The 18,406-nt window shown below is 43.4% G+C and overlaps 1 protein-coding gene across 1 annotated transcript in view; it reads left to right on the top strand.

Annotated features, from left to right (window-relative positions):
- Positions 1 to 18,095, top strand: part of RAB40C (RAB40C, member RAS oncogene family) — a 141,100-nt gene extending 123,005 nt beyond the window's left edge. The window contains exons 6-7 of the mRNA XM_029576618.1: positions 2,832 to 3,054; positions 11,780 to 18,095. Of these exons, the coding sequence (XP_029432478.1) occupies positions 2,832 to 3,054; positions 11,780 to 12,063 (507 nt within the window). The 3' untranslated portion in view covers positions 12,064 to 18,095. The remainder of the gene's footprint in view (positions 1 to 2,831; positions 3,055 to 11,779) is intronic.
- Positions 18,096 to 18,406: the final 311 nt, after the last annotated feature.

Genomic DNA, 18,406 nt, shown 5'->3' with positions numbered 1-18,406 from the left:
CTCCTGCTATTTCCTCATTTCCAAGAAAACGGGGAGGCTATCCTGGACTTAGACTGAACAAACTGCTGGCTCCGGAGAGATTCTAGATGAACTTCCCTCCACACGATCATTCAGGGGATTGGCTGTGTGCCCTGGATCTCAGATGCATATGCTCATGTCCCTATTCATCCATCTTTCTGAAAGTAAGTTCATGACAAAAGGGACTTGTTACCAATACAAAGTCCATCCATTTGGCCTGTGTGTGGTCCTGAAGATGTTCACCAGGTGCCTGGCGGTGGTAGCTTGGAGTCTGCATCTTCCCCTACCTGGATGATTGATTGGTGACTGGTCCATCCCAGTCAGGGGTTCTGGAGTCCCTCAAAAAGGCCATTCAGCTTCTTCGGTCTCTGGGGTTCCTGATCAACCTTTCCAAGTCGAGCTTCTGCCCTGTTCAAAGGATTTAGTTCATATAAGCATGGGGAGATTCATTTTAGGAATGATCATTCCTCCCAGGCAAAAAGGCTGTTGTGCCAAGGGTCCCAATGAAGGCCCTCCAGCAGTGGGATTGGATTTCAATTAAATCAGACTTGGTTATCCTAGGCCACATGGCAGCTGCAGTGCATGTCATTCCCATGACAAGGTTGAACATGAGAGGTCTACACTGGGGCCTTTGATGTCAGTGGGACCAGCTGTGGCAACCATTATGCCATCACATCTCACAGACAGTAGGAATGAAAGCGTCCCTGTCAGTGGGTTGAAACTGTCAGTCCTGGATGTGGGCTTCCTTCTGTAGCTTCTGCCTTATCAAGTGATTCTTTCCACCAACACCTCCACCAGGGCGTAGGGAGCTCATACTGGTATGGCTAAAACTCAGGGGATATGGTCCATAGCAGAACATTGTCTTCAAATTAACCTCCTATATGCTAGTCAACATGCATTGAAGGCGTCCTCTCACTTTCTGACAGGAAGGATCATTTTGATTCAAATGCTCAAGTAAGAAGGCACAGGCTCCTTTGCCCCCTATCAGGAGATTCTCTAGATCTGGGCATGTCTCTCAGTTATGGAGCTTATCTACAAGCTACATACTTTCCAAGAGCCCTGAAGACTAGCAGACCATCTCAACTGAGTCTTTCTACCACTTGAATGGCGAACTGTGTATTCAACTTCTGGGGTCAGCTGACAATCACCTGTTTGCTTTGGAGAGTAACAGGAAAGTCAAAAGGTTTTGCTCCATGCTTTCAAGCAAATTCAGTTCAGTTCTTGATGCTTTTCTGCTACACCTCAGTGCTGGTCATCTTTATGCATGTCCACCAATCTTGTTAAATATGAAGATAATCTAGAAGGTGCTTCAGGACCATGCAAGAATGGTTCACATTACTATGGCATGGCCAAAGCAGGTGTGGTTCCCCCACCTCATCCGATTGTTCGAGCAGTCTCCAATCCCATTAGGATCTTCTCTGTCCTCCGTCACACAAGAGGGAAGCAGACTTTTTTCCATCTGAATCCAGCTTCTCTGGCCCTCACTGCATGGATGTTGAATGCATGGAAGTTTTTCCCCCCTGCTTCTTCCAAGGGAAGTGAAAGACATCTTGATCTCTTCCAGGAAGCTTCAACTAGAAAGACATCATAGCTTTAAATGGAAAAGGTTCACATCCTAATATCAGACCGGCTCTCTTGAACCATTCACCTGTAGCGTAAGGGACTTGCTCCAGCACTTGTTTTCCCTTTTTTTGTTGGGAAAGTATTGTGGCATACCATCAGCAATCTCCATTCATCCCTTGCCATGCAAATTTATGACGGGATTGTGGCATTCATTTTGAGTGGTGCTACCCTCCAGGCATAGTAGTGGGGAGGAAAGCTTGCCAGAGACAGTGGGCTCAGGTACAGTTTCTCAGTGTATTACAGTGCATTAAGGTATTTTAACTAATATCGTGGGTGTAAAAGAATCCCAAAACGTCTGTCATATAGTAAGGGACGTGACTAGGCTTTAGCAGGTCAAGGGAAGAATGAGTATTTGTAGGCAATGAAGGGGAAGTTGGATAAGAAAAATATACATTGGTATGTCATTTCAGAGATAAGGATATAAAATATGAAACAGTTAAATGGTAAGTGAGACTTAAGTCATTTAACCATCTAAAATGTTCTGCTGCTACTGCAGGGACCAGGCTCAAGTCATCCCATGACCGGCTTCTGGGTTCCCATTTTCTGGCCTGCTAGGGGTGGGGCAGGCATACAACTCTTGTCTGATTTCCAGATTATCCACAATGAATATGCATGAGGTAGATTTTCATATGATGAGGCAGTGTATTCATATTCATTGTAGATAACCTGAAAACCAGACTGGTTTTTGTGGCTCTTGAGGACCAGAGTTGGCCACCCTGGATTGAAATAGTTTAACCGTTTCAATTTCAGTAGTTTAAACAGCTAATTTTTTAAACAATATTTAGAGCCATAGACTGAGGGTGTGGCAGTAGAGAACAAGCTGCCATTAACTGGGACAGTGTTATGTGTTGGCCCAGAAGAGCAAACGAGTCACAGGGCCATAATGCGTGGCTGGAAGTAGAATCAGTGCCACAAATGAGAAGTTACTGGGAGACAGAAGTGGATTATAAGGTTAGAGCGAAACTTCGTTGTTATCGAGGAAGATGTTGGGAATGTTTGAGGCCCTCACACAATGTTGTGTAACACAAACATATGTATGAACTGTTTTTGTTTTGTTTTTTTTTCTCTCACTTAACTAATGAAGCCCCATACATTTCCAGAGAGCCCTAGTGTTTATCAGAATAAGGCTTTGATAGTGACTGATTGTGGGAGGAAGCTTAAAGCCTGCCTTGTGCCCTTTGTTCTTTCAGCATGCCCCAGGGGTGCCACGGATCTTAGTCGGGAACCGGTTGCACCTCGCCTTCAAGCGGCAGGTGCCAACAGAGCAGGCACGCGCCTACGCAGAGAAAAACGGCATGACGTTCTTCGAGGTCAGCCCTCTGTGCAACTTCAATGTGATTGAGTCCTTCACAGAGCTGTCCCGCATCGTGCTGATGAGGCATGGCATGGAGAAGATCTGGAGGCCCAATAAAGGTGAGCATGCCCTCCCCTTCTCTCCTCCTTCAGCCTCCAGTAGTCGTGACCTAGCGTGCTGTCGGGGTGCTGCACTGCACTGTACTGTTACTAGAGGGCTCGAGCAGGGGGAGAAGACCGGTTTGAAAGAGAGGGCTTTTTTTTAGTGGTGCGTGAAAGAGATGCAGAGAGAGGACCTGGAAGCTTCATGTTTCATTGTTCCTTCAAAATAGTGACGGAAGAAGAAGTTGTCCTGCAATCCATTTTATTCAGTTGGGTCTCTTTAGAGCCTGATTTCCAGAAGCATTCACGTGTGCAAAATGCAGGTACATGCACGTGAATGGGCTTTCAGAAAATTGCGCATGGGTTGTGTGCTTAAAAGTACGTGCAGAAACCATTTCACATGTACACGAAAGAGGCATTCTCCAGGGCAGTGTTGGGGGCAGGGAAACATTTGGTTTTCATGAAAGTATGTGCAGAAATATACACCTGCTCCCAAGAGGGTATAAATGTGCGTGCATATGCCGCTCTGGTTTATGCGTACACCCACTGCTGTCAAAATTCAGACTGAAGTCTGTGTGCCCTGTCTACACATGGACTTCAACTCTATGTGGCTGTTCTAAAATTCCCCTCTTAAATTCTGGCCAGGAGACAGCGTTACCAGCTGCCCCATCATATGTTGAGAGTTCTTAAATGTACTTCAGGTACAGTCTAGTCCTGATTTGCCGAAGAGCGCTGTTACCTAGTTATGGGATTTTGTCTGGAAGAAGACTGCCACCTAGTGGTTGAAGAAAGGATGTGGAATAACTATTGTTGGTATTCAGTTTTTGGAACTATCTGAAGAACAGAAAAGGAATAGAATTTTTTTCATCCACATTTCTTTGTAAATTTAGTTAAAATAGAAAATAGCATTCATTAGCTGCAGCTATATCAGCAACACATTTTCAAGTTGAGTTTCAAAGGAGTTGCATATGTAAAATTAGCATAAATGAGCTTAAGTAGCCTATATTCATGCACACATTATTTTATAAACATCAAAAATGTGTGCATATTTTTGGTTTTACACACACATTTACCTGTCCAAAAAAAGGAAGCAGTCAAGGGGCATTCTGGGGCGGAGTCAAGAGGAACACCCATAAGTTGCTATTTTATAAGATTTATGTGAATGTTAACTTGTTTGTGCTGTTTTACACCTGCTAATTTATTTTTATTTATTTATTTGTTGGGTTTAATATCCCATCATTCGGTATCGCCATCACAATGGTTTACAGGTTTTGACCAATCTATGACAGTTTACATATGTGTTGCATGGATAATAAACAGAGTAAGTTACCTGTGCAATTAGCTAAAGACAAATTGTACAGTAGGAGGTGAGAAAGTCCAGGTTTGTATTCATGTTGGGTAGTAGATGAATATCGGGTTAATGTTAGTGTTTGGCATTCTTGGGTGATCTAATTGTCTGTTGTTTGGGGATAAGGTTCTGTTTTGGTTCGGTTAGAAGGTTTGTTGTTGGTGGGTTACTGGGTTTTCCTTGTATGTCTAGATAGGCTTTGGAGAACAGCCATGTTTTAAGGTCTTTCTTGAATGTTTTTAAGCTGAGTTGCAGTCTTGGTTCCGTTGGGAGGTTGTTCCAGAGATTGGGGCTGACTATGGAGAATGCTATGTCGCGGGTTGTAATGCGTTGTGCAGTTTTGATAGAGGGGACTTATAGTAGGCCTTTGTTGTTTGATTGTAATTGACTAGCGCAATTGATATCAGACTGATGGGGAGGTCTGGGTGAAGTACTAGCAGGATCTAGGTGACCTGATGGAGGTATCAGCAAATTGGTGATTTCAAGTTCATGCTTATACTGTACAATATACCTGCCTCCACGTATAAATTAGGGTTTTATGTGAACAAATTGTTTTTGCGTGTAAAATTTCACACGTTTATAAAATAGGTACAGAAAGTACGTGTTTTCAATGCATTACAAATATTTGTGCATAATGAAACATAGGTGCTTATGTTGGAGGTGGATAGACACACATTTTGTCATTGTGTGGACCAGAACCGCGCAGATTATAAAATACTATAGTAGATCTCTGCATGTAGATCTTTGAAGCTTACCCTTTTTGAGCACAGAATGGAAAATGAATGTGGAGGGCACTGTGGCCTGTCACTGTCTTCCTTTCATAGTTTAAGGAGAGAGACAGCAGGAGGGATGGGGAGTACCTGTAGCATCCCGCATTGGAATGGAGAAGCCTTGACAATGCAGATGGAAGAGCAGAGGGTTCGCAAGGTTGTGTGAAGAAAGGCTTGGAAAATGCCTGCTTGGGGCAGGATGTTGGGAGTTAGGGTTGACAGAAGGTATGTTTTAGGGGTGTGGCCGTACATGAATGAGGTTTCCTTGGAGGTGTTTCATTTTGGGAAATGATATCAAAGCGTGTTGCAATAAATTATATTGGCATAAAAAACAAGAAATGTCTGCACCAGGAGCATGGGAGGGCATAGAGAGAAGCAGATAATGACCAAAAGGCGCACTTCTAGTCTCCCCACTATGAAGCAGCAGAGCCTGCTGGATTTCCAGCATTATCCTCACTTCTCCTCCACTAAAAGATCCTCTGTGCTAGTCCCATGATTTCTTGAATTCTTTTGACCCCCATTACCTCCCAGGCGGAGGCTGCTGTTTACGTCCAGCACACATTCTATGAAAAAATGTTTCTTTATATTGCTCTTAAATTGACCTCCTTCCAGGCTCATATGCTTTTGTAAATCATAATTTATAAGGTGCCGTGGGTACAGCATCGTGTATATAACTAGCTTTTTACTGAAAAATGCCTATGATGTCCCTTCTCCATGCCTCTCCGTCAGCGTGTACAAATCTCTCCTCTGGAGACTTGAGAAGGAAACTTTCTCTCTTGGGAAGTTTGCTGTCTTTGAAGGAGGAAGACTGCAGATGTTTTTAAGAATGGAACCCACTGCAGGGGGAGGATGCCTGAAAGAGGAGAATCATTGGGGTGGTCACGGGTTTGAAGGGGGCATTGTCAGAAATAATTTACAGGATGGGGGTGGGGGGAGAGTGAGTGAGAGATTTAAAGCTGGGCTTGTTGGATCCATTTTCTTAGCCCAGAGAATGAAACGGAGGTACCCAAGGGACTTTGCTGCCCCATTTACTACCGCTGGAATGTGCCCAGGCTCTTACAATTCTCACTGCCTTGGGCTGAAGCAACCCTCACATCAAGTGCCAGGTGATGCCGCTCTGCTCAGACGGAGCAGTTCATTGTCGTTTCACATGCGGGCGACATCCTCTGTCAGCACTGACATGGACACGTTTTCCAAAACTTTTCAGGAAAATCTCGGAGAGCTTTTTGGGCAGGCCTGACGGCTCTCATGTCACACCTCAGTTCTTTGCTTTCCATGATGAGTGTCGGACGTGTTTTTCACTGGCTTTACAGAGCTGGTTGCTCTACTTTTCCACCGTTCCCGTCAGTAGGTCCCCTGTAACTGCAGCTTCTGATCTGCTCCTGATTGTGCTTCCCCCGTGGTTTTGTTTCACACATCTTTTATCTGGGGGAAATTTCTTCTTTTGGTTTTTGTGCTGATTTTTTCTGACAGTGGCAGAGAAGGTGGCAGTAGCTTCAAACATTGTTCAGACTCAGGCAGGTCACAAGACTTACTGTGTAAGGACCTGGATTGAGGATCAAGATGTTTCCCTGTGGCATTTGCTTGAGGGTCATCAAAATCTGGAAGATAAGCTGAATTTCTCATCTTGAACTCCAGTCCACTGAGCCTGTGCTGAAGACACCATCAAAGCAAAAGAACCTAGAGTTGCAGCAACTGCTGAAGACAAGGAGTTGCTGAAGGAAGCATTGACCATTATTTATGTGTATATTTCTTAGATTTCCAGAAGCCCAATGCGAAATACAACAAATAATAAATACAAGAAGATTTTAAAAAATCCCCAAATTCATCACAGTAAAAGGCAAGATGCTGTTTTTAAGTTGTTGTTTTTAATTTTAGTATTGTACACCGCTTTGCGCACTCCTGTTTTTGGTGCAGAAAGATGGTATAGAAAAATCTTTTTTAAATCAAGTACTCCAAAATAAATATATAATAAGATAAATTGTCAAAGGTCGGTGACTGCGTTGAGAAGCACACTATGTCAGAGCCAAACAGCCCCTGAGAGGGAAGGCTCCCCAGACTTTCAGTGACAACTGACTCTGAAGCTCTGGGAGTTGGTGTTCAAAGATGGCCAACTCTAGGATCAGTGCAAACCCAGATGTCACCCCCAGTGACCTTTGCTGGGTTTCGCTGACTTCCGTCTTGTAGTTCAAGCATCAATATTACCACTACTTGATTATTCCTAATGCTATTTATGGCGGGCTTCCTGGTTCTTCGAGATCTTTTCTGTTACTTCCAATTTCAGGCAGAAGACGTAGAAAACATATCACTCCAGTATTAAGAGACCTACCCTGGCTGACGTTGCATTCCAGAATCCAATACAAGCTAATTAATCTCAACTCTTCACCCTGGGGCAATGTTCTTTTGAGACTGTATCACCCCATGCAATCATCTCAACAGAATTTACTGGATATACCATCTGCTCGGCAGGCATGTCTTACTGATATTAAAGACTGTGCCTTTTCAGTAGCTGCTCCCACACTGTGGAATTCATTACCTGAAATACTGTGCGGCACGGATTGTCTGAAGGAATTTAAATCTATGCTTAAAACCTTTTTCTTCAGATTGGCTTTTGTCTAAGGCAGTGGTTCCCAAATCTGTCCTGAAAACCCCGAGCCAGTCAGGTTTTCAGAATATCTGCAATGTATATACATGAAATAAAATGTGCATGCTATGGAAGCAGCACATGTAGATTTATCTCATGCATATTCATTATGGATATCCTGAAAACCTCACTAGCTGGTGGTCCTTCAGGACAGGTTTGAGAACCTCTGGTCTAAGGATTCAGAGCTCGTTCTATGCTATGCAGATGCCATTATAAAGAAGAGTGTCTGCACTTATGAGATGTTTGAGGTAGCTATTTGTTCATTTGTATTTTATACTATGAACATTTGCTTGTACATCACCTAGTGCTGCAGCTTAGGCAATTAATACACTTTAATAAAGATAAAGAGGCCAATATTCAGCTGCTGAGCAACTTGACTAGCAGGGTATATTTAGCATTGCGGTCATGCCACTGAATATGCCCGGCTATCTTAAAGTTAGCTGCATGTGTTTATGTTCCTAACTTTAGGACAGCCCTACAGCGCTTAAGTTAAGCAACTAGCTCTGCTCTACCCCGAAACACTTCCCGCTTGCCCATCTCCAGAATGCCCCCTAAATTCTAGCTGCATAATGTTATGCGACTAGGATTTAGCCGCATATGGCTTTTCAGTTATCCATCTAATGGCTTTTGAATATTGACCTCAAAGGTTTTAAGAGTGATCCTGAATAGTCTTGGGAGTCCCCTTACAAGTTAGAGATTGATTCTGAACAGGAATTCTCACCTGTCCTTTCTTCAGACATCTTTCCTTCACAGATATGGAGTAGGTCTCCACAAGCAGACTTCTTTTCTGATTTTTGTCAGGTAATGGACTAGACCATTCCAGTTGAGTTGCAGGTTGAAGGAGTGGGAAGGCATTTTTATTTGGCTTCAAGTATGTGGATGCCCCAAAAGAGTTGCTGATAGTGCCTATTCACCCTCTCTATCAGGACATTACTGAGAGGATGCAGGAAACACCCACACTCTACTCCCAGTTGATAAGAAGCCAGACATCAGAGTATCATGTCCAGGTGGCTGAATGGTTTGACCAGTCTCCAATTCCCAACCCAGTCTTAACACATATACCTTGGTACCTCCAAGACGAGAGTGCATTACCATCATGTTCCATCTGTACTTGCATAACAATTTATAAGGGGAACAGGAATTCACCAACTGTGTCCCTCAAGAAGATCAAGGTAAATTCTGTTAACTAATGACTCAAGGCAAAGAGTTCAAAAAGCATCTTGTATACTTGGCATATGATGCTTTTGAGATTTCACCGAAGATGACTGTAGGCTCTCATGACTGCATGCATCTGGCTTCTGTGAAGACATACAAGAAAGGTTCACTAACGTGCTTTGTATAGGAGTGGATCTTTGTGAACATAAGGTCAAAGAAGCTATGGATATTCTGAAGGACCACATGTGATTTTTTTTTCTGGAAGTCATCAGTCTGGTTAGGAGATTTAGGGTTTACACAAATCATAGGACCATTGTAATATCTGACAGTCCCATGTTTAACTGATGAGCTGCTTGCTTACAGCAGGTGTTTTCTGAAGACAGCCGTTCACCAGTCACACAAACCATCCCTCCTCTCTTTCTAGAATTGAGCTCATTTCTTTAATTACAGAGCTCAGTCATGTTGCTTGGCCACAGGACCTGTTGCATTTACACTCCAATCTTTCAAGAAGACCCTAAAGACCTTACACAACAAGAAGACAGTGAAGACTCATTTCTTCACCCTGGCCTTTAAGGACATGGGCAGTCCAATTTAAATGAACTTGCTATGGCCAGTTCTCAATCTGTGGTGTGTTTTGCTGTAATGTTTTTAGTTATGTTTAGCTACAAAGTATGTATGATTTTATTCTGTAAACCATCTTGGACTATTGGCGATATGTGTGGGTTAGAAGTCTCTAAGAATGTTCTGTAAAGCTCTGGAAAACTTGTGCATGTCCGTCCTGTCAGAGGGCCATCACCAGGAGTGGTGAGCTGCCGTCTTCAGAGAACATCTGTCACAAGTATACAACTTTGTTTATGACCAAAGAGAAGCATGGGATTTAGGCCCTGTGGCAAGGTACCATCTTTCCCTTTCTTCAGCAGAAAAAGCTTTAACACCTTTTTTGAGCAGGAGTTATTTTTGGTTTGTAGTGACAAAGGGTATGAAGAACTCTTGTTTTTTTTGGGTTTGTTTCCAATTCTGAATTACCGTATTTTTCGCTCCATAAGACGCACTTTTTTTCCCCCAAAGGTGGGGGGAAAATGTATGTGCGTCTTATGGAGCGAATATAAAAAAAAAACCAAACAAAAATCTAACAAACACCCCCCCGACTCCCCAAGACCTGCCGACTTAATTTCCTACAACCCCCCCCCCCCCAAGACCTGCCAAATTAATTTCCTGCAACCCCCCCACCCTCCTGACCCCCCCCCCCAAGACCTGCCAAACGTCCCTGGTGGTCCAGCGGGGGTCTGGGAACGATCTCCTGGGTGTGGGCCGTCGGCTGCCAGTAAACAAAATGGCGCCGACGGCCCTATGCCCTCACTATGTCACTGAGACCGACCGCTGCTATTGGTCGGTCTCAGTGACATAGTGAGGGCATAGGGCCGTCGGCGCCATTTTATTTACTGGCAGCCGACGGCCCTATGCCCTCACTATGTCACTGAGACCGACCGCTGCTATTGGTCGGTCTCAGTGACATAGTGAGGGCATAGGGCCGTCGGCGCCATTTTATTTACTGGCAGCCGACGGCCCTATGCCCTCACTATGTCACTGAGACCGATCGCTGCTATTGGTCGGTCTCAGTGACATAGTGAGGGCATAGGGCCGTCGGCTGCCAGTAAACAAAATGGCGCCGACGGCCCTATGCCCTCACTATGTCACTGAGACCGACCAATAGCAGCGGTCGGTCTCACTGACATAGTGAGGGCATAGGGCCGTCGGCGCCATTTTGTTTACTGGCAGCCGACGGCTCACTCCCAGGAGATCGTTCCTGGACCCCCGCTGGACCACCAGGGACGTTTGGCAGGTCTTGGGGGGGTCAGGAGGGTGGGGGGTTGCAGGAAATTAATTCGGCAGGTCTTGGGGGGGTCAGGGGGGTGGAGGTTGTTAATTTAAAGGGTTGGGATGGGGGGGGGGGGGGGTTTTGGGGGTTCCCACAGAAAGAAAAATTTTCTGATCTGGGGAGTGGACCGAAATGGCCCTCCCCAGACCCAAAAACAAAATGGGGAGAAAAAAAAAACTATGCACTCCCCTAATTTGCTCCATAAGACGCCCAGACGCAGAGCCGGTTTAGCACAATTTTTTTTTTTTTTTAATTTTCCCCCTCTGAATCCTAGGTGCGTCTTATGGTCAGGTGCGTCTTATGGAGCGAAAAATACGGTACTTTTGAAATATTCCTAGAATTGTTCTTTCATGATAAAAATGTAGAGTGTGTTGCACAGGTGAGTGAAATAAACTCCTATGTTAAGGTGTTTTGATTTCTTTCTTTTTTTTTTTTTTTTAGAAAAAATGTACAAGGGCAGAAAGACTTTAGGAATATTAGAGCTGTTCTGTACTCAGATGCCTATTTGGATCTGGGAAGAGGAGAAAGACGTAATGAGAAGGATAAACAGAAAAAATGTCCAAGTACATGTGTAGGAGACCAGAACAAAGGAACATATATTTGAATTTACCATATATAGGAACCCCAGATGAATTTTCAAAGGAGTTGCACGGGTAAATGGAGCTTACTATTGTAGCAATATTCAAAAGCCATTTACCTGTGCTAATGCTAAAACCTATTGACAATTCAATGGCATATATTGTAGCAATGTTCAAAAGTGCCCTTACATGGGTAAAGTGCATTAACACGTGTAAAAGTCCGTTTAAGCTTGTAAACGCTTTTGAAATTCAGGCCCTATGCGCCATAAGAATGACGTTCTGTTACTTAGTTGAGTGAGCGCTGTATAACCGAATAAGTCTCTGTCTCTTAACTATAACTGATTTTTTTTTTCTCCTCTCTTGGTACAGTTTTCAGCTTACAGGACCTTTGCTGTCGCGCTATCGTCTCCTGCACGCCTGTCCACCTCATTGACAAGCTCCCCCTGCCCGTGGCCATCAAGAGTCACCTGAAGTCCTTCTCCATGGCCAACGGCATGAACGCCGTCATGATGCACGGCCGCTCCTATTCCGTGGCCAGCGGCAGCGGGGGCGGCAGCAGCAGTAAGGGCAACAGCCTGAAACGTTCCAAGTCCATCCGCCCCCCTCAGAGCCCACCACAGAACTGCTCGCGCAGCAACTGCAAGATCTCTTAGCTGCTGGGTGACCACAGACCTCTCCCCCCTCCCCCCACGCCAGTGCATTGCGTGCGTGCTCTCTTCTGAAAGCAGGCACTACCCGCCACGCCTCATCTCTTTCACTAAGGATATATCGCAGCTCCCAGCTTAGGAAATTGGGAATTGACTTAGATTCAGTGTTTCTGGCAGGAGGACTGATCCATCCCAGAATGCTTGAGGATTTCCACTCAAGGGTTTGATAGTGAAGGGCCTTGCTTAGCAAGGGGGAAGAAACACATGGAAAGCATTAATTGAGCAAGAAAACAAGTCAAGCCCTGCAAGGATAGGAGCAGGGAGCTTATTTTTGACCCTGACCCTCCCTTCAGGAGCCTGGGATCCTATAAGGATAAATTGCAGTAAAAGGGATGGCCTGTTTTGCTCAGAACTGAACCTGTTGTTGCCAAAAGGAGCACATAGAACCTCAGAGGTTATAAAGGAAGCTGCTTGCTTGCCTTTTTCTCTTATTTATAGATATATAAATAACTCCAGTTTTTGTTTTACGCATGTAAAAGTCAGCAAAATTGTCATGCAGTCTTGTAAATAGGAGCATGTTGTCTTCCTCTCCCGACTTTAGGTCTGGAGGGGAGCTTAAGGTTTCAAATACGCCACTGCGGCTGACCTCAGACCACTTTTCTTGGCACTTATCCTTCTAGAGGAGATTTATTTGCCAGGAAAGGCTGAATCCCCTCTTTCTGTGGGTACAAGTCAGGGAAAAATATTTGGGTCAACCCTCTGGGAGAGAGGCAGGGGCAGTAGAAGTAATCAGACACTTGTTTTCAGTATTATGTGCTTTGGAGGCAGAGGAAAAGTTGGGAACATCAGATTTTTTTTTTTTTATTGGCCACATATCCTGATGAATTTATGGGGATTTATTTCTGTTGTCAAAGTGGGGCGAGGTGGGAGATGACCTCATATTTTAGGGAGAATAGCCCTGCTCGTGGCATGTTTTCATGCATTCCGGATCCCCACACCACAATTTCCTAAAGGAGGATTCATGTGTTTTTCTCTCTGAACTATATTCTGTCCATTTCCAACCCCCTCTCCCAAAAAGTTGTCAAACCTGTTTTTATTGTGGATAGTGGAAAGCTGCCATCAAACTGCTGTCTCCTGAAAAGGGACAGGCTGGCGCAGAGCTGATGACATCATTGCACTGCTGCTGCTGCTTTCACATACCTAAACCGTGATGTCGTCAGCCATGCAACAGTTTTATTATAACAGCTAAAGAAGGTAATGGAATAATCCAAGAGCTGAGTTCTACAGTGCACTGGCAGGGGATTTATTTACTGCCCACTGTAAAGCTGTGAAATCCTATTTATACCTGGGATTCAGTAAAACTCCATCACCAGATCCCAGTTCCAATCAGTGCACAGCAACTGATAGTTCAATAACTTGTTGGCAAAGGGTTTTCATTCCTTGACACCAAAAGGATGACATGAAAAAAGGGTTTGATGGAGTAGTTATATTTTCAAAATCAAAGCATAATCTCAAAAATGCCTGCGTTTTTATACAGAAATAAGTTACACGTAAACATATTTGTTTAAGAAAAGCTTCCCTGGCTTTCTGGAATGTACATACATCCCATATTTGCAGTCCATTGGTAAAATGATGGAGCAGAGTGGGTAGGAGACTCTCTCCTACCCCCTTCCATCTTCAATAAGAAAGGCAGATGCTGCTGCATGTTGCTCTCTCCTTATCGCTTTCAGCCATAATTCAAGGTTGGCATCTGAGCTCTTCTCGGATGTGGCCTCTTCGGTCATGTGGGTAGAATGAAGCTGTTGGTTCTCCACCTTTTAGACTGACCTGCTCACATAAACGCTGGCACTGTCACACCCTGGGGGACCCCATTACCGTCACAGTCTGTCCCATTGCTTCAAATCAGCTTGTATCGCAGTGCTTCCCCTCCCTGATCCCTAAACCACTAATAGCATGTGCTTCTCTCTTTCTAGACTAGTGGTTCCCAACCCTGTCCTGGGGACCCCCCAGCCAGTCTGGTTTTCAGGATATCCACAATGAATATGCATGAGAGAAAATTTGCCTGCACTGCCTCCATAACATGCAGATTTTCTCTCATGCATATTCATTATGGATATCCTGAAAACCCGACTGGCTGAAGGGTCCCCAGGACACAGGGTTGGGAGCCACTGTTCTAGACCCTCCAGAACTGGGGAACGTAGAGCAGTGCTGTGGGTATCCCAGTGGAGGGGTAGGACCAGGATTCTAGACAAGACATGCCCATATCGCAGCATGGTTCTTCCAAATCGCCTGCTGTTTACCAGGTGGAAGAATCATATACAGACACCAGTTTGGTAGCAGTGCCTTTCCCAAATCTTATTCTCAACGCACTTTGCAAGTAGCAGTAACGTGTATGTGTTGAATAATCCAGTCTGATCTCTGGGCAGCTAAGGTTTCCCTTGTTTAATAGAGGAGCTAACACCACATTATCCACTTAAATGGTTTGTGTGGTAAACAACATGGTACTGAGGGTATCCTGTCAGAGTGCTGGACTGGCTGAGTTTCCAACCTTTGGAGCTCCTTATAAACTGGTCAGCCGATTGGATGCCTTCTGTTACCTCATGTGAGGCCCTCTTCATTCCTTCAAGGAATTCTCATTAAAAAAAAAAAAAAATGGCAGTTATTTCAGAATTTTGTTTTAACCCAATTTAGAATATTTTAATGGCCCAGGCAGAGCTGCTTTTATGCCAATTGCATGGGTCTCTTCCTTTGTGTGTCATAGATTCAGGAAATGCTCGAGAGATCTCCTTGCAAATTCTGGGCAGTGGAATATATCTGCTTCAGTTATACAGTTCTACATTTGCGATCCATGGCAGCAGGGAATTTGTTTATTTTTATGTATGTTATTTATTAATTATAAAAAGCATCACAAGCTCTAATTTTAAATTCAGAGTTCTTACAAATAATTGCTTTCTTTTATACATTTTTCTCATTGTACAATGAAATGCATAATTGTTATGTATAGATAAACTAGCACCAAACTAATCCAAAGAAAGAGACATCCAAATAGTAAATTTTTGCCTAGCGTAAATAATAAATCCACAAATAATAGTTCAGGCAAGGTCATCAATTCTAAAGAGAAGAGAGAAAATAAACTCAAATAGATAACAGGGAAAGACCTCATTTACTGTTGGAAAAAACAAAGAAAAAGCCCAAGAAATGGACAAAACAAAATTAGAGATTTCTTTATGAAAACAAAAAGAAACCTTGGAGGAGACAGAACTTACAAATAAGTTTATAGACTATATAGGATGGCAGTTCAGGCTTCATGGCTGGGGGTATATAAGACTGTACAGCTGACCTGTTCTGTCCATGACAAATTTCAAATAAGACGCCATAAAATTTTGGTTCTCCGGAGCTTCAGTTTCCTGACTAGGTCTGGTAGAAGAGTGATTAGCCACCCTCTAGCATGGGATTGCTTCCTGGCAGCCACTAGAGGGGGGTAATTTCTATTCGTTTTTAATCATTCATTTAAGAGAAAAGGCCTGAGTACTTATAATGGAAAAGGTTGCACAGAGGCTAGCGCGCTTTTCCTGTGGAAGAGGATTTGTATGCCCGAGACCTAAGTCTTGTGGCACAGCCTCGCTAGCCAACTCTGTTGCAACCTCCAAGGGCTGCATCTGTGGCAGTGCTTAGAAGCTCGTAGGTTGGAAGCTTGGTGAGAGAAAGGGGGAGATATCTTCATCTGCAATTGAAAAGTATTGGGGAATTTTTAGGATGGAATCTGTAGGAAAATAGAAGCAATTTTTTTTTTTGTAGGGAAGAAGGTGTTGGCAACTCTGCGAACCAGCTTACATGCTGGGAGAAAAGGGGAAACCAGAGTGAATTGCTGTCCGAGCCATGGTTTCTCTGAGTCATAATTGGTAGAAATTACGTGGGATGATGTCTGCTGTTCTGATATGTCTATCAATGGCTCCCTTCATCCATTCCTCCTTCCTATGGTGGGGAAGCCCTTTGGAATGCACATGGAGGGAATCTCTCTGCTCTGAAATATTTGTGGGACAGCATGAGATTGTGTAACTGTTTTTTTGCTTTGATCTTTTCACGCTTCCTTTGGTGATAAAAAGCCTATCTGTGTAATGGTGGCCTTTGGGTTGCCTGTGTATGTCTTCTTTAGATCTGTAGTGTGCTTTAGAAAGATATGTCACGTTGGTTGTCAAGAGTTCTCAAAAGATAAGGTTATTAGCTTGCCTGATACCTTGTAGCACCATGGACTGGCTCAACTGAACCATTTGCTCTGAAATACAATTTATGGGGTGTTGACTTAAAAAAAAAAAATTATAATGTACAGTTTTATTTAGATAAACCATTACAAGTATTCAGTGCCATTAACTGTAAAAATGTGGATCCATAACACAAGGATTGTGAATAGTGTTTACTTAAGTAGACCCTAATTTCCTTGGTAAGGATCATTGAAGAAAACGGAATAATCATTGTGTTGGTTCAAAATAATCTAAATGCAAAATTCATTTTAATTAAAAGCCTTACCACAGTGGGAACATTTATGGGAGATGATAATGTTGAATAGGCATTTCTTGTTAGGGTTAAAGGAGATAGGTATCTAGCCATTCATACCACCTTTGTATCATTCCCAGGATCTCCTCATTATCTAATGTGCTTTAACTCTTCTTGATTTCTTCATGTCCCTGCGTTTTCCTGTTTGACCCTCTCCACCTCAGGGCCTTTCATACTGCAGAGACATTCCATGTGACAACCGTTACCTTCCACACTGCCACTAAGTCTCATCTCTTTTGAGATAGAGATTAGAATTCAAGCAGGTTCGAAGGAAAGAGCCCAGGAGTGGTATTCACAGTTTGTAATAAGAAAGCCCGACTGCCCAGGAGTGGAGGGAACAAGGCTCATTTCCCAGAAAGACACTAAAACAGAAGAGAAGCCAATACATGTCTGACGGTGGAAATACTTTTCTATCACCTGTGGATGCTGTTGGCTTAAGGGTAACTGCCAGGAAAAGCCCTCCCAGTGATCCTTAGTAATTCATTTTAATCCGAGGAGCACAAGGCCTTTGGCTCTGTTATATTTGTGTGCTTTCAAACTGCGTTCTCCCTTCTCAAAACATCCTTTATGCTGGTAGTTGGCTATGTCATGGGAAGCAAGAACACAATTTGGACTCATAAGCTACTTTTACTATACAGTAAAAGTAAACTTACAAACAACGAAGTGCTTGTGAATCAGTTGGTGGCCATCTGACTGTAGGTGATAAGTAATAGGCAAGTCAGTCCTGGTTTCTCAGCTCCTTTCTTAAGATGAAAAACTTTGAAACCAGTTGATAAACCTGGTTTGGCATCCTTGTTTTTATAAACTGAAGCCAGGTGGTCATGCTCAATCTTCAGACTTTGTTGGGAGCTGACTGATCCTAGCAAATAGAATAAACAGCATGAAGTCAATATTCATTAGAATGGCGAGCAAATAAATTGTTAAGGATATTCAGCGGAGTGCATCCGATTAGGCGCTTGGCTGAATATAACCAGATAAAGTCCTAGTTAACTGGATATGCTTGTCTGGCTAACTTTAGGGCTGCTCTCTGGCATGACTAGAGTTAGCCAGATAAGTTCTGGCTCTTTAACTACACTCCAGAATGCTTACAATTTATCTGGCTAACTCGTATTGGATTAAACAGTCAGATAAGTCTGAGTACAAAGAGCCATTTTCACTATGCGGTAATAAAAGTGCAACCAAAAGTGAGCAGGTATGATCTCGGCCATGTCCCAGCAGTTACACACATGGTTCAGCATTTTTTCAGTGCCTTGCTATCACTGGAGGGACACATTAAAGGGGCTTGAAAATGGTTTTAGAGTCAGAATGTTATAAACACTATTATTGAAAATGTTTTTAATTTTTAGCTGCTGCACACTTGTATCATTCCAGTCTTCCTTCTGGACTGTTTGTATTTCTCTGTACAGGAAATGTTTTTCAGCTGTGAAATACATGGGATTTTTTGGTTGTATTTTCTAAATAAACAGAAATTTTGTTTTAAACTAGTTGGCAGATGTGGAAATTTGTGTCAGACTTGCCACGTTTCTGTATTGCCTTGGCTTGTGAGTGTGCTCGTGTGGATATTTATAACCCAAATTGTCACATGGTGCTTCAGTGTTTGAGGCCTTTGACTTTCTGTAGTCTTTAAGCTTTTGAGGCAGGTGGATAATTTTCTCACTCTTATAATTCATCTTGGTAATATTCATTTCCAGCTCAAAAATATATCAGAAATCCAGTGGTCAGGCAGCCACAAGTGTCCACATGAGGTGATTTGATTGGTAGCACTCACTGGATGGCTACATGGCCAGTATAACAA

This window comes from Rhinatrema bivittatum, chromosome 14 (genome assembly GCF_901001135.1).
Source record: "Rhinatrema bivittatum chromosome 14, aRhiBiv1.1, whole genome shotgun sequence".
Taxonomy (NCBI): domain Eukaryota; kingdom Metazoa; phylum Chordata; class Amphibia; order Gymnophiona; family Rhinatrematidae; genus Rhinatrema; species Rhinatrema bivittatum.
The sequence above is the reverse complement of the archived record's forward strand: the minus strand, read 5'-3'. Positions and strand labels throughout refer to the sequence as shown.